The 15,969-nt window shown below is 34.7% G+C and overlaps 1 protein-coding gene across 2 annotated transcripts; it reads right to left on the bottom strand.

Annotated features, from left to right (window-relative positions):
* Window positions 1-397: 397 nt before the first annotated feature.
* Window positions 398-6,460, bottom strand: LOC135675682 (mediator of RNA polymerase II transcription subunit 14-like). Of its 2 annotated transcripts, none has more exons than XM_065186073.1 (2): window positions 4,323-6,456; window positions 398-779 (listed from the first exon to the last, which is right to left on the bottom strand). In XM_065186073.1, the coding sequence occupies exons 1-2, from the start codon at window positions 4,539-4,541 to the stop codon at window positions 771-773; spliced, it is 228 nt and encodes a 75-aa protein (XP_065042145.1). In that variant the 5' UTR covers window positions 4,542-6,456; the 3' UTR covers window positions 398-770. The 2 variants fall into 2 exon arrangements, with proteins under 2 accessions (XP_065042145.1, XP_065042144.1); XM_065186072.1 differs by lacking the exon at window positions 398-779 and adding an exon at window positions 2,820-2,965 and having other exon boundaries at window positions 4,323-6,460.
* Window positions 6,461-15,969: the final 9,509 nt, after the last annotated feature.

Raw genomic sequence — 15,969 nt, 5'->3', positions numbered from 1 at the left:
CAACAAGCCATGCAACATGTGGTAGATCGAAAGCTAGGGCAGAAAGATGTGGTAGATCGAATGCTAGGGTTGCAAGTCAAGGTAGAAAGTGTAACGTTGAAAGAAACGCAGCAGCCTTTACTCAATTCATAAATTCCAAGAAGCTTATTGTTTACCTTTTTTTTCTGATTGTTTACCGGATTCTATATTCTATTGTGCACGCTAGAGTCACTACTAGTCTATTTGCCGTTGTGCGTTGAGCCAGCGGTAACCAGTGTTTTACTACACCATTCTATCTATATTAAAGGATAGCGATAGAATCTTCAAGGATAGCGATATTCTTCTCTCTTCAAGGAGTCGGGGTGCGAAAGAGCAAGCAGCGGGAATAGACAAGCAAACTTCTTGTCGCCGGTGCATAAGCTGACTATGGGTGCTCTTAACACTTATAGGCTGGGGTGCGAGTTCCACTTGCCTGCGTGTTCTTTCGCCTAAGTGTATTAGGGGTGAGTCTTCAATCCTTTCTTTCAACCTTTCTTTCTACTGCTTGAGACTGAATTTGATGGACTTGCAACTTCCTACGGCTTTAGATACGAAACCTTCTATTTTCCACTTCTTGAGCATCTACTACTATACTTTCCACTTAACGAGATACCTTCTACTTGACTTGATACTCAACTGGATACTTGGGTAGAGGGGAACTAATGCGTCGGGTCTCGCCAGCTTTGACTTGACCTCGAGCTCAAAAATGAGTAGGATAACTATAGCTACTACTTTTGCACATAATTTGGCTACTACTTTTCCTGAAACAACATATTACCTCGGTAAGAATTGGTTAATAGTTGCAATATTACTACATCTGAGATAAAAAAGATAAGGAAAACAAGTGGTGAAGTAGAGTCACTGTACAAATCAAATCTAGTATAGAAAATCATTTCTTGTAGTGAGGAAAATAAAACAACACACACCAAGTAACGGGACACTATGAGTCTGACAATCACAACCTTAACATAGAAGGAACTGTTTGTGTAGACAAATTATATTAGTTTTCAGGTCATCTAGGCTCTTGTATAGAGGATTCAATTATGTCAGAAAATGTCACCAGTGTCTCAAATGTAAAGAAAAGTTAAGCAATAATAGTGAATTGGATTACAGATGTGCATTTTCAGTCAAGTTTGAGCTCTCTAAAGTAAATATAAGCAATTATTCTGATAAAGTTGTAAGTAATAACAATTTAGTTTAGCCAATTTTCAATACAAGCATTACCATGATTACTAATTCTTGCAACTACAATTTATTGATTTATAGACCATATTTGTCAAGCATTTCTACTATAGCTATGTTAAATGCCCAAAATTAATTTTGCATGACATCGTGTTCCTTTCATTACTTTATGTATAGTCGTATACCAGCACAACCCACGTCAACAATGAAGACCAATCTGACCGATGTATCGTGTCTCAGGGGTCACTCACACCTCGCCAACTGCGCAGCTCCCACATCATCCGTAGAGTTATCACGGGTGACTTAATCCCTTGTTTCTCTTGTCGCCACGTGGCGGATAAGCCTTGAGTGCTCGACAAGTTGAAAGTAGGAGAATATAAAGAATTCCGACGGCCGTCCGCACAAGTCAGCGGGAAGAGAGAAAAAATAATGTGGCGAATTTCCAAAAAATCTATTATTTTCATAATTCTCTAATAACTTATTTGGTACCTAATACCTTAAATATCTGTAATTTGATAGCCAAAACCACCTATTGTTTTTTCTTTCCTTTATTTTTCTTTTTTTATGGATCGATCTAATTATAATCTTTTCAATAATACCTTATATTATTTTTTAACATTAAATTATAATATTTTTTATATATATTACTAAAAACATTATAATTAAATCAGTTTAGACCATAAAAAAATCCTTATGCGCAATTCTCCCAATATAATATAATATAATATATTATATTATATAATAATCTAATTTTTGTAAAACTTTGAAACTCGAATATCAATGCAAATTATCTATTTAAACAACAAAACTTATTCATCATATTTCCCTCCAAACCAAAGTAAATAACTGAGCAAGTTGTGTTTAGTGTTTAGTATGTACTCATAGTCAGGCAACTAAATTTGACAAAAAGTGTTTCTAAATAACATGTAGCAAAAAAGCCTCCAATAAGAGTTCATTTGTGTGTGCAATGGAAGCATGTCACAACCTTTGTAGCACACGAAGCCTTTGCAATGAAAAAGAACCTAAGCCAACCTCCACATGTGAAGAGTTGCTTGAGTGTGACTCAGCCTAGCATGCATGGGAACCTTTATGGCAAGCCACACGTCAACACATGCCAACTAGTGCATCAATCGTAGGCTCCATTTGAGCAAATCAGACAATGTAAAAGACAACCTCGGAATCGACCACTAAAAGTTGTAAACATGTACATGATAAAGTTTTCACCACTAGACTAGATAACTATATCTTAATTGTCCTCCAAAACTTCTACCAAGAGAACAGCCATTATACTTTTACCCTTCACCTAAATTCTTAAAGATTTCCTGGAAGATCATCTTCAAGGTTAAGATATATCTAAATTAGGCTATGTCACAGTCAAATTGGGAGATTGCAAAAAGACGAGATCGACAAATACATTAGAATATTTTATGTAAATGCTTTCCCAGCCCTCCATCTCCATGTTATTAAAATTTTGAAGTTCTCTCCATGAAGGAGCCCAATTTGAGTATATCGACAATCATGTGCATAAGTTGCCATTTCAGTAATATGAGAATGGAAACTAGGTCACAGACCAAACTATAATTAGGAACACTATCTTGTATCAGACAAAACAAATGGCATTCATAAAGCTCATGAGTTGTAATGACTGTTACAGAACAATCATTTTGCTAATTCAAGACTCTTTATGCTTTCACTTGAATGTTTGTCCAGGCTTAAGATTATAGTTCTCTGGCAAGGTGTTATAAATGCCATACGTGAACTTCACCTAAACCATGCCAGTTCAAGATCAAATCAGTCATCTAATGTGATACACAACGTGAGCCAACAATTTAATTATATAATAAGGCATCTCAAAAGTTTACAAGACTACTTTGACATTGATCATCAAACAAATGAATAAATGCACAGACCACCATCTTCAAGTCAGATTCTGAGCTTAATTTAAAGAAAATGCTGGATGCAAAACAAGTGACAAAGTGAATAAAAAAGACTCCAAAAAATCAAGAAGCATAATGTCACAAAGGATTTTATAATAAGGTTACCAGTGAAGACTCCAAAAAAATTCATTCAAACATAAAAAGTATGCAACCTTTCTGGAAAGTTGTACATTTAGATAATGACAATTAAAAGCACAACATGCTTTGTCAATTAACATTTACAAATTGAATGCAGTGGCTTACTTCTTTTTCTGACATTAATACCTTGAGAATCAATTTGATTCCACCTCGAATTAGGTACATGTTTATCATGCTAGTTCAGAAATTACATTGGGTTCATCATGTGGTGAGGGTGATCACCTTTGGTCAATAAAGTTTTACCTCTAATAAACCCAAACTGCCCAACTTACAGCCTTAATCTGTGCTTTATAGAATATTTCTCCTAACATGTCTAGACAACAAAGCTTTAATATGTTGTGAATCATGAGAAATATTTTCTGCACCATATAAAAACGACTCACTTGGTTCATAAAGTTGTAGAGCATCTTACTAATTTAGGATACAATCAGTCTCAAATAAAAAATGTCAAAGATTGAGAATAGTATATAGAACACCAATGAGAAAATTCTCAAAATAATGGTTCCAACAAATTTCTCTAATTTTACAATTCACCTTCAAGGATTTAGCTACATCTTAAATTGCATCAAAACATAATCTGCTATTTTTTAACTATTAATACATATAAATAGACTAAGGATTTAATGATGTTGTAGCATTTGGGGTTAGTAGAAAAAAATTGTTAGAGCACAAAGCGTGTTGTACTACATCACAAACTAATAAATTTCATATTGTTGCTAAAATGCATTAAAAGGGAGGGGGGAAAAAACACTCCAGAAAACTGAAATAAGCTGCACTTATTGTAACCTAAAGCATATCCAAAACGCCAAATTCACCAAGACTGACTACCAGTTTGGAACTAGGTTTCCAGGATCATCCCCAGATAAACTACTAATCCAGACACTAGACTAAATCCGTACCATGGATTAAGAAATGAAGCGGCTTTCCATCTACCGGAGCCTAGAGGCACTCAAGAAGGAACACATTCAGAAACCCTAGGCAAAAAACCAGTTCACAGCGAGCAATAAAGAAGCAAAAAAAAAAAAAAAAGACGACGACGAGAATCACCTGTTGGCACCACTTGGCGAGCACATGGAGGCGGAGCATCCGCTGCCGAGTCTTGGCGATGAACTTGAGGAGGTCTATCTTCTTCTCGGAGTCGGATCGCTGGTCCTCCGGCGCCCGGGACCGCTCCACCAGCTCCTTGAGGGCGAGGTAGGAATCCTCCGCGGCTCGTCGCACAAGGGCGGAGAACTCCACCGTCTGCTGCCCCAGTTCCGCCGCCATCGCCCTCCGCTCCGGCGCCCAAAGTTTGGGGCGGAGGGGGGGGGCGCTAGGGTTTCGACGGCCCGGCTCGAATCCGGGCGCCGCGGGTGCAAAACGAAGGAAGGCGAGATCGAATTCGCAGCTCCAAGTTGTAGGGCGGAGGAACCGACCAAATACAGTGTGCAAAGACCGGAGAGAGAGAGAGACAGGCTATTTGGTACGTGCGGGTTTGGGTTTACGACAAATAGGAATGGGGGAAAGGGTTGGTCGGTCCAAATGTGATCTATGTGGCCGCAACTTCATCATAAAAATCTTTTTCTTACATCTGATGGTTTACTCGCAAATCATACCTGCTATACAATTGGTGGAAAACGGTCGGTCCGTAAGAAGCTCAGTATAACCTCCTACAATAACGAGGGCAGACTTCTGTCTCAAATTAACCGGTGGGGAAATCCTTTCTTTTATTTTGCCCCCAGATAAATATTTCTTGTATGCTACACGTCGCACTAAATGACTCACCCTCGCACCCATCTCTCTCATGGGCTCCACGTCTCATCTCCAGTTACATTCAGCCATGCGGGACTCTGGGTGCGTGAATTATTTTGACTCTGCCTGTTGACAAGACTGAATCACCCCCTGAAACCTTGATGGGTGTTGGTGTAAATAACTTTTTTAGTCGTGGCCTTGGGGCCGACGCGGCTTGTTCGGGGAGGTCCGAATTGCGAAAATCTTGCGTGGTGTCCCTTGAGGTCTCCCGACGGCCGGTCACGATGGTCGGGTCGGGATGTCGCGTCGGGTGGAGAGCTTTGCCGCAGCGTCGGGAAGAGGCGACGTCGTCTCGCACCTGCACACAGGTCGGGTCGGAAGCTCGACCCGACCCCTCCGATGATCAAGTCAGCGATGTGGATAAGGTTTTCGAGGAAGAGATGCCTCCGAGTGCGTTGTGCTTGTCTTTTCTCCCCTTGTTTGTTTAGAACTCTGGGGTATTTATAGATGAGTTTGATGTTACCTGATGTGGCTGCCAGCAGGAGTAGGACCGTACCTCCGATGGCGTCTAACATCGCCACTGGGGTTGCGTGGAGAACTGAACTGCCACAGGGTATGGGCGAGCTTCAGCCGACGTCCCCCTCTACCTTGGCCGAGCACGCGGGGTCAGATGGTTCGGTCGTTGTCTGGGAGCGGGTGACGCTGGCGCATATCAAGTCGGCGTTAATACGCATTTCCTCGGGCAGGACGTCGCCCAAGTATGGCTGACGTCATAGCGCATTACATCGCCATTTTTACCCTTATCATATTCCCCCCCCCCGAAAGGAGCTATGCGTCGGTTGTCGTACGCAGGGGGTCCGATGCATGGCTTCTTTCTTCAGGTGGGCTGGTTCCGCAGACCCGAGGAGCACGACGTAGGCGGGCTGGCCGCACGGGTGTGTCTCGGGCAACATGGGGCCGAGGTGCACAACTCAGTCGGGAAGCCGAGCAGAGATCGGGGTCTCGGAGAGCGTGCGATCGGGGAGCACGGCGTAGGAGGGCAGGTCGCGCAAGCTGTTGAATCTCGGATTTTGATGATGAAGTCAATTGACATTTGTTTGTCTAATCTATGTGTTGAGATAAGTGTGCAGGAATAACTACGATGAAAGTAAGACATGCAGCAGGAGTTGCGCCGGAGTCATGACAATGATCACATTGGGAGTTCGAGAGCTCGACGGAAGTTCGGACAAGTCGTCGGAGGTTCTGCGGGAACAAATCCGAGAAGTCCATAAGCTTGCCATAGAAGCTCGTCGGAACTCGCCAAGTGGATCGTCGCAAGTCCAGGAGTTTGCCGGAAGTCCGTAGGAGAATCACCGAGGGTTCATCGGATGATCGATGGAAGTTCGCCGGAAGCTCGACAGAAGAAGCGATTGACGTACCGGAGCAAGTTGCAGTAAATATCTTAAGAAATATCGTAGTTAGCACAATGATTAAGTTAGAAATGGGAGGTGATCTCATTAACTTAATCTTGGGGTAATTGGGCCAAATTGATCAACCCATTCAGACCCTAATTTCTGCCATGCGGTTGAACTGCCCCAGTCAGGCGGTTGCACCGCCTGAGCTCAGTCTTCGAGCTCTGGTAGGAGGTGCAACCGCCCCTGATAGGAGGTGGCACCGCCTGAGCTCGGTCTTCGAGCTCTGGCAGGTGGTTGAACCGCCCCAGTCAGGCGGTTGCACCGCTTGAGCTCGGTCTTCGAGCTCTAGCAGGAGGGGCGGTTGGTGCAACCGCCCCTGACAGGAGGTGGCACCGCCCAGAGGCTCAGTCTTCGAGCTCTGCCAAGCGGTGCAACCGCTCCAGTCAGGAGGTGCAACCGCCAAACCCTGAAATTCCGAGAGATGACAGTTTTGAGCTCAGAATTCAAACTGGTTTGGAGCCTATAAATACCCCTCCCATCCCTGGGTAAAATATACAAGCACAGAGAGATTAACAGAGAGAAAAAGCTGCTGTAATCTCTAGAATTTCTCTCATCTAGCTTAAGTGTTAGAATTCTGTTTAAGAGAGAAGAGTGAGTTCTTGTAAGGATTGTATCCTAAACCCGGTAAAAGGAGAAGAGGGGTGTAAGAAGGAGGTTGATCTTCGCCTAGTAAAGGAAGATCATTAGTGGATGTCGGTGATCTCGACGGAAGAGGAATCGGAGGAGTGGATGTAGGTCACGATTGACCGAACCACTATAAACTCTCGTCTTCTCTGGTTTGCTTTTATTCTTGCTACTTACCTTACTGTAAACCTCCATATGTGCCTTACTTCCTCGTTACTTTTGCTGCACTCGTTTACGAACTCGCTTTAATTTAAGATTCCGAAAACGATTTTTCGTCGGAAACGATTTCATCGTAGCGCTCTGCCTGCTCAACCAGCTTGGCCATGTATACATTGTCCTCACGGGATGAATCAGCCGGAGACATCTTCACTACCTCTTTGGAAACCTACGCACTAATAACCTTTAAAATCTGCAAGAAAACAGATCAAAAATTAACTTTCTTTCTCCCATTTTCGATATTCACTATATAATATCAAATTTTCAGTTAACAAATAAAAGAACAATTTTTATTTATATTCTTAGTCTCCGCCGTCTTGATCTACTAGAAAAACAAACTTTTGATATTTTGAAAGGAAAAAAAATGGAGAGAAATTTTGTGCAAAATATCATCTTCACCGTCACGGAAGAAGAAATGAACAATCTCCACTAATAAAATTAAAAAAGAAAAAAAGAGAAACAGAGAAAAAAATCTAAGTTTTCGTTAAAAATAGAGTCTTGATTTCTTGAATCAGATGCATAATTGCTCAAAAGCTTTGCAATGCACCAAAAAAATTCTTCGACATAACAAGAACACGGTTGAAAATGACGAATAATGGACGAAAATTGATAGATCTCAAAAGCAGACGACACGAATGAGAGGAAAGCATCGTTAAGGAAATCGTAACAAAACCTATTTCGAGAAACAGATAAACATACATTCCCTTGTAGGCCAAAGCTCGGATCGATGGAGATTAATCGAAGAAATCGAAGCGAGAGAGACTTAGAAAAGGTACCTCAGCGATGGAACGGTGGGGGAAACGCGGAAAAACCTGCGCAAGACTCTCTCTCTCTCTATTTTCCCGTCTTTGGTTTGGTTTCTATTTGCGCTCTTTGGTTGAGAGAGCGATAGAGAGAGAGAGAGAGCCTGCGAGCGAGAGAGGGGATGGAGGAGACGACGCGACGGCGTCGAATGAATATAAAAGGAGCTCGCATCCGGTCAACTACCCAATGATATGATGACACCTGTCCGATTCAACTCCCTTGGTCGTCCTATCACGTATTTAAAATTTAAAAATAATAATAATAACCTTACTAAATCTCTTTTACTATTTATAATCTCTTAAAATATTAATAAAATAATATTTTATTATTCATAACTTCTCAAATTCTTTTTTTTTTCAATATCTCTGCATGTGCACACTATCATAATGACCTTTTTCCATCACTTAGCAGCATTCTATGGCTTAGGAATATATTAAGTTTTTAATGTGGATTGTTAATAATAAAAATGGTTATAAATAGTAATTTTTTAAAAAATATTATCTTTAAAAGAACGTATCTACAAAAAACTTAAACTTTGATAAATTCTCACAAAGGATCCTATTTTTAAAATTTTCATAAAGCATACCCTCCTTACGTGAAAATTTATAATGTTGCACCACCCCTTCACATAATTAATGTAATCATCGAGATTATTTCCACTCATTTTTAATTTTAAATTACCTTAATTAGATCTTGCTTTATTTGTATTGATCCATTTGTTTGTTTGTGTAATATGATTAAGGAAATAATTAAAAATTATATAATTAAGAAAATATCTAAATTATATTTTCTTAATGGTATGGACAAATTAAGAATTTAATTATTTTATTTGATTAATTTATTTATTTATTAATATAAAAAGTGATTTTTAAAAATATCCTTTTAAGGGGAAATACCCTCCCCCCGACCAACCTTGCTCCTCTTCCTCCCCTATAAAAAGAGAGGATCAGGCTATTTATTATTCATCACTAGTGAGAAGACTTAGAGGAAAATTTATTTCGAAGAAGGTATATCTTCTATCTTTTATCAATTTATTATATATATATTTTAAAAAAATAGTCAAATGATGATATTAATGTTTATAAAATTTTAATTATATAAAATAATTTTAGAAATTAAAATTATCTTAAAAGATGTATGAATAAAAAGAAAATCATGTTTAATTAATAAATTTAATAAAATTTATGATATTTTACCATTATTCTTTAAGTGGATTTAATTAGTTTGGCATACTTATTTATTTGATCAATAAATTTCATGAAATTCATGTTTTTGTATTTCAAATCAAATTATGTTAATAATTAGGTATCTTAAGAATATACAGGGTAATCCTTTTCGAGGATTAATGAGTTATTAAATATGATGATCGGATATTTTCACAATTCAGGAATAAATATATTCCCATTTAAACGGGTAAAGGATATCACTTCGTCGGTTCTTAGGAGTACAAGATAAGTTTTTTCCATCATTATTGGGAGAATATAATACTCATCTCTAGAGAAATATCTCTTCATCTGCTATCGTATACCATCGGGTTTTCGATGTATGCTTATATTAGTTGACGATTATGTATGTGATCGAGATATATTGTATATAATCGATATATAATTTTATTTATTAAATAAAAATTATTATTATTTATAATGGTTCATAAATTTGTATTTGACATATGAGTTTCAAGCATATTTGATTTATTATCATATCATACGAAAATATAAATATATAATATATATTATTTTATATTTATTTTCAGATCAACCTACTTGAATAAAGGAAACTTTTTTTAGCACAGCCAAGTAACTTTAGTTCATAAATATCAACCTCAAGAAAACAATTGATATTCTCTCTTGTCTAAAGGGTATTTTTCCTAATAACCGCAAGTATAAAAAGAATCATATCTTCGATATCCTCAGAAGGGAAATAGGGTATAAACCAGTAATCCAGTGCAACACAAAATCGAGGAAGTAATAGCTGTATCAGGTTCATATCTGCGTCAACAAATTAGGAAAGCAATTTATCAACCGTAAAGTTTCTATTAAAAGAAAATGTACTTCCTCTGAGATTGTATTTCCTCGCTTTCCAATTTTCTGATATATCAAATAGAAGAAATCATGGTTGACATCCAAAACAATTGAAATCATGTGCCAATTTGAAAACTTCTGGTTAGACCAATGTATGTGTTATTAATGCTCCTTGGTATAGAAGAACATACAGTTCAATGTTTTTTTTTTTTCATAAACAAGTCTAAAGTGTTCTTCAGAAAAGGGTTTTCATGTGTTTGATGTTCATAGTGGATAGTTGTTTTTTATCCGTTGACATTGTGATTCATGGATTACCTAGCATGATGTTGATGTGGAAGGAAGTCCATCCTACATTCAGTCGATACTTTTAAGGCTGTTTTCTGTTTAGCATTATTAAGGTTTTCATTTTGTCTTAAGCTTGCAATATATCTTAAGTTCCATACTCCGAGTGATATCAAGCATCCTGATGAGACCACAATTGATATCAAGCATGATCTGTCCATAATATAAATTATGGCAAATGATTGTAATAACTTGTTATGGCTTGATTTCATATTCTGATCATGTGTTTCTCTGCTTGAACGGCAGGGGTGGTTGGATTTTTACAGTTTCTTCCTTTAATTATTATTTAATGAATCCCTTACAAAATATAGCTTTTCATATGAAATTGTGAAGCTTTTAGGTTCTGCCTATATCACATATCTATTTGCCAATTATTCTGTAAAATGTACATGAAAATTGTAGTTGGTTTTTTTTTAAATGTAAATTTCTTGTATTCCTGTCAATCATAAAATATCTCGCTTTTGTGAAACAATGAAGATGACACAGGAAGGGATTCCTTTTGGAAGAACAAATCTCTGCTTTTTGAATGCGTCTGATTAGACCAAGTAAATTAATTATCTTGTGCATTTACGTAGATCATCCGTTCTTTTATCTTCTGAGTGCATTGCATTTTGGAGTAAATTAAAAAAAACAAACATGACTACAGGACCGGTCTGATGCATTGCAGTTTTGAGTGCATTGCATTAACACCTTTTGAGTGCATCGCATCACGTCTGAATATATTTACACATTGTAGCTATATCCAATCGGGAAGAGACGAGAGGATACACCATACACTTTTTCTTATACTCTGCATACTGGTGGAAGAGAAGAGCAATCATTACAGGGTATGTACTTATGACAGCACTGTTGATTTTGTCTCGTCTTTGTTGCCATGAATTATACATTCTTATTCTTTGGTCTTTGTGGCTCAAATATGTTTGTTGAATTGGTGTTGTTATTATGAAGCTTGATTGATCACATGGAGCAAATAAGAAAAGATATATTTGACATTTGACATATGAGTTTCAAGCATATTTGATTTATTATCATATCATACGAAAATATAAATATGTAATATATATTTATTTTATATTTATTTTCAGATTAATCTACTTGAATAAAAAAAACTTTTTGTAGACTATTCTCAATCATATAGTAGTGTTCTAAAATAGAGTATAAGAAAAAGTGTATCATGGTACAAAAAGTTTCCATACGAAAATAAATGTAAAATAATATATATTACATATTTATATTTATTTTCAGATCAACCTACTTGAATAAAGAAAACTTTTTGTAGACTGTTCTCAATCATCTAGTAGTATTCTAAAATAGAGTATAAGAAAACGTGTATCGTGCTAAAAAAGTTTCCATACGAAAATAAATATAAAATAATCTAGTAGTATTCTAAAATAGAGTATAAGAAAAAGTGTATCGTGCTACAAAAAGTTTCCATATGAAAATAAATGTAAAATAATATATATTACATATTTATATTTATTTTCAAATCAATCTACTTGAATAAAGAAAACTTTTTGTAGACTGTTCTCAATCATCTAGTAGTGTTCTAAAATAGAGTATAAGAAAAAGTGTATCGTGCTACAAAAAGTTTCCATATGAAAATAAATGTCAAATAATCTAGTAGTATTCTAAAATAGAGTATAAGAAAAAGTGTATCATGCTACAAAAAGTTTTCATATGAAAATAAATATAAAATAATATATATTACATATTTATATTTATTTTCAGATCAACCTACTTGAATAAAGGAAACTTTTTGTAGACTGTTCTCAATCATCTAGTAGTGTTCTAAAATAGAGTATAAGAAAAAGTGTATCGTGCTTTTCATATGAAATTGTGAAGCTTTTAGGTTCTGCCTATATCACATATCTATTTGCCAATTATTCTGTAAAATGTACATGAAAATTGTAGTTGATTTTTTTTTTAATGTAATTTTTTTGTATTCCTGTCAATCATAAAATATCTCGCTTTTGTGAAACAATGAAGATGACACAAGAAGGGATTACTTTTGGAAGAACAAATCTATGCTCTTTTGAATGCGTTTGGTTAGATTAAGTAAATTAATTATTTTGTGCATTTATTTTGGTAGATCATCCGTTCTTTTATCTTCTGAGTGCATTGCATTTTGGAGTACATTAAAAGAAACAAACATGACTACTGGTCCGATGCATTACAGTTTTGAGTGCATTGCATTAACACCTTCTGAGTGCATCGCATCATGTCTGAATATATTTACACATTGTAGCTATATCCAATCGGGAAGAGACGAGAGGATACACCATACACTTTTTCTTATACTCTGCATACTCATGGAAGAGAAGAGCAATCATTACAGGGTACGTACTTATGACATTGATTTTCTCTCTTCTTTGTTGCCATGAATTATACATTCTTATTCTTTGGTCTTTGTGGCTCAAATATGTTTGTTGAATTGGTGTTGTTATTATGAAGCTTGATTGATCACATGGAGCAAATAAGAAAAGATATATTTGACATTTGACATATGAGTTTCAAGCATATTTGATTTATTATCATATCATACGAAAATATAAATATATAATATATATTATTTTATATTTATTTTCAGATCAATCTACTTGAATAAAGAAAACTTTTTGTAGACTATTCTCAATCATATAGTAGTGTTCTAAAATAGAGTATAAGAAAAAGTGTATCGTGCTACAAAAAGTTTCCATACGAAAATAAATGTAAAATAATATATATTACATATTTATATTTATTTTCAGATCAACCTACTTGAATAAAGAAAACTTTTTGTAGACTGTTCTCAATCATCTAGTAGTATTCTAAAATAGAGTATAAGAAAAAGTGTATCGTGCTACAAAAAGTTTCCATATGAAAATAAATATAAAATAATCTAGTAGTATTCTAAAATAGAGTATAAGAAAAAGTGTATCGTGCTACAAAAAATTTTTCATACGAAAATAAATGTAAAATAATATATATTACATATTTATATTTATTTTCAGATCAACCTACTTGAATAAGAAAACTTTTTGTAGACTGTTCTCAATCATCTAGTAGTATTCTAAAATAGAGTATAAGAAAAAGTGTATCGTGCTACAAAAAGTTTCCATATGAAAATAAATATAAAATAATCTAGTAGTATTCTAAAATAGAGTATAAGAAAAAGTGTATCGTGCTACAAAAAGTTTCCATATGAAAATAAATGTAAAATAATATATATTACATATTTATATTTATTTTCAAATCAATCTACTTGAATAAAGAAAACTTTTTGTAGACTGTTCTCAATCATCTAGTAGTGTTCTAAAATAGAGTATAAGAAAAAGTGTATCGTGCTACAAAAAGTTTCCATATGAAAATAAATGTAAAATAATCTAGTAGTGTTCTAAAATAGAGTATAAGAAAAAGTGTATCGTGCTACAAAAAGTTTTCATATGAAAATAAATATAAAATAATATATATTACATATTTATATTTATTTTCAGATCAACCTACTTGAATAAAGGAAACTTTTTGTAGACTATTCTCAATCATCTAGTAGTGTTCTAAAATAGAGTATAAGAAAAAGTGTATCGTGCTACAAAAAAATTTCATATGAAAATAAATGTAAAATAATCTAGTAGTGTTCTAAAATAGAGTATAAGAAAAAGTGTATCGTGCTATAAAAAGTTTCCATATGAAAATAAATGTAAAATAATATATATTACATATTTATATTTATTTTCATATCAATCTACTTGAATAAATAAAACTTTTTGTAGACTATTCTCAATCATCTAGTAGTGTTCTAAAATAGAGTATAAGAAAAAGTGTATCATGCTACAAAAATTTCCATATGAAAATAAATGTAAAATAATCTAGTAGTGTTCTAAAATAAAGTATAAGAAAAAGTGTATCGTGCTACAAAAAGTTTCCATATGAAAATAAATGTAAAATAATATATATTACATATTTATATTTATTTTTAGATCAACCTACTTAAATAAAGGAAACTTTTTGTAGATTGTTCTCAATCATCTAGTAGTGTTCTAAAATAGAGTATAAGAAAAAGTGTATCGTGCTACAAAAAGTTTCCATATGAAAATAAATGTAAAATAATCTAGTAGTATTCTAAAATAGAATATAAGAAAAATTGTATCGTGCTACAAAAAATTTTCATATGAAAATAAATATAAAATAATATATATTACATATTTATATTTATTTTCAGATCCATCTACTTGAATAAAGGAAACTTTTTGTAGACTGTTCTCAATCATCTAGTAGTGTTCTAAAATAGAGTATAAGAAAAAGTGTATCGTGCTACAAAAAATTTTCTTTATTCAAGTAGGTTGAAAATAAATATAAAATAATATATATCACATATTTATATTTTCGTATGATATGATAATAAATCAAATATGCTTGAAACTCATATGTCAAATGTCAAATATATCTTTTCTTATTTGCTCCATATGATCAATCAAGCTTCATAATAACAATACCAATTCAACAAACATATTTGAGCCACAAAGACCAAAGAATAAGAATGTACAATTCATGGCAACAAAGACGAGAAAAAATCAACAGTGCTGCCGTAAGTACGTACCCTGTAATGATTGCTCTTCTCTTCCATGAGTATGCAGAGTATAAGAAAAAGTGTATGGTGTATCCTCTCGTCTCTTCCCGATTGGATATAGCTACAATGTGTAAATATATTCAGACATGACGCGATGCACTCAGAAGGTGTTAATGCAATGCACTCAAAACTGTAATGCATCGGACCAGTAGTCATGTTTGTTTTCTTTTAATGTACTCTAAAATGCAATGCACTCATAAGATAAAAGAACGGATGATCTACCAAAATAAATGCACAAAATAATTAATTTACTTAATCTAACCAGACGCATTCAAAAGAGCATAGATTTGTTCTTCCAAAAGTAATCCCTTCCTGTGTCATCTTCATTGTTTCACAAAAGCGAGATATTTTATGATTGACAGGAATACAAAAAATTTACATTAAAAAAAAAATCAACTACAATTTTCATGTACATTTTACAGAATAATTGGCAAATAGATATGTGATATAGGCAGAACATAAAAGCTTCACAATTTCATATGAAAAGCTATATTTTGTAAGGGATTCGTTAAATAATAATTAAAGGAAGAAGCTGTAAAAATCCAACCACCCCTGCAGTTCAAACAGAGAAACACGATGATCAGAATACGAAATCAAGTCATAACAAGTTATTACAATCATTTGCCATAATTTATATTATGAACAGATCATGCTTGATATCAATTGTGGTCTCATCAGGATGCTTGATATCACTTGGAGTATGGAACTTAAGATATATTGCAAGCTTAAGACAAAATGAAAACCTGAATAATGCTAAACACAAAAACAACCTTAAAAGCATGACTGAATGAATCACACAGCATCATAAGTTAGTTATTATTCATGATTTTGGAGGCCAGGAAGTAATGTAGGATGGACTTCCTTCCACATCAACATCATGCTAGGTAATCCATGAA

This window comes from Musa acuminata, chromosome BXJ1-6 (assembly GCF_036884655.1).
Source record: "Musa acuminata AAA Group cultivar baxijiao chromosome BXJ1-6, Cavendish_Baxijiao_AAA, whole genome shotgun sequence".
Classification (NCBI taxonomy): Eukaryota; Viridiplantae; Streptophyta; class Magnoliopsida; order Zingiberales; family Musaceae; genus Musa; species Musa acuminata.
This window is presented reverse-complemented; position numbering and strand designations above follow the sequence as displayed.

Coding starts and splice junctions, on each gene's coding strand:
- LOC135675682 (XM_065186072.1), bottom strand. CDS start 4,541: ATGGCGGCGGAACTGGGGCAGCAGACGGTGGAGTTCTCCGCCCTTGTG. Junction 2,966..4,322: donor TCGCCAAGTGGTGCCAACAG/GTGATTCTCGTC, acceptor GGCATGGTTTAG/GTGAAGTTCACGTATGGCAT.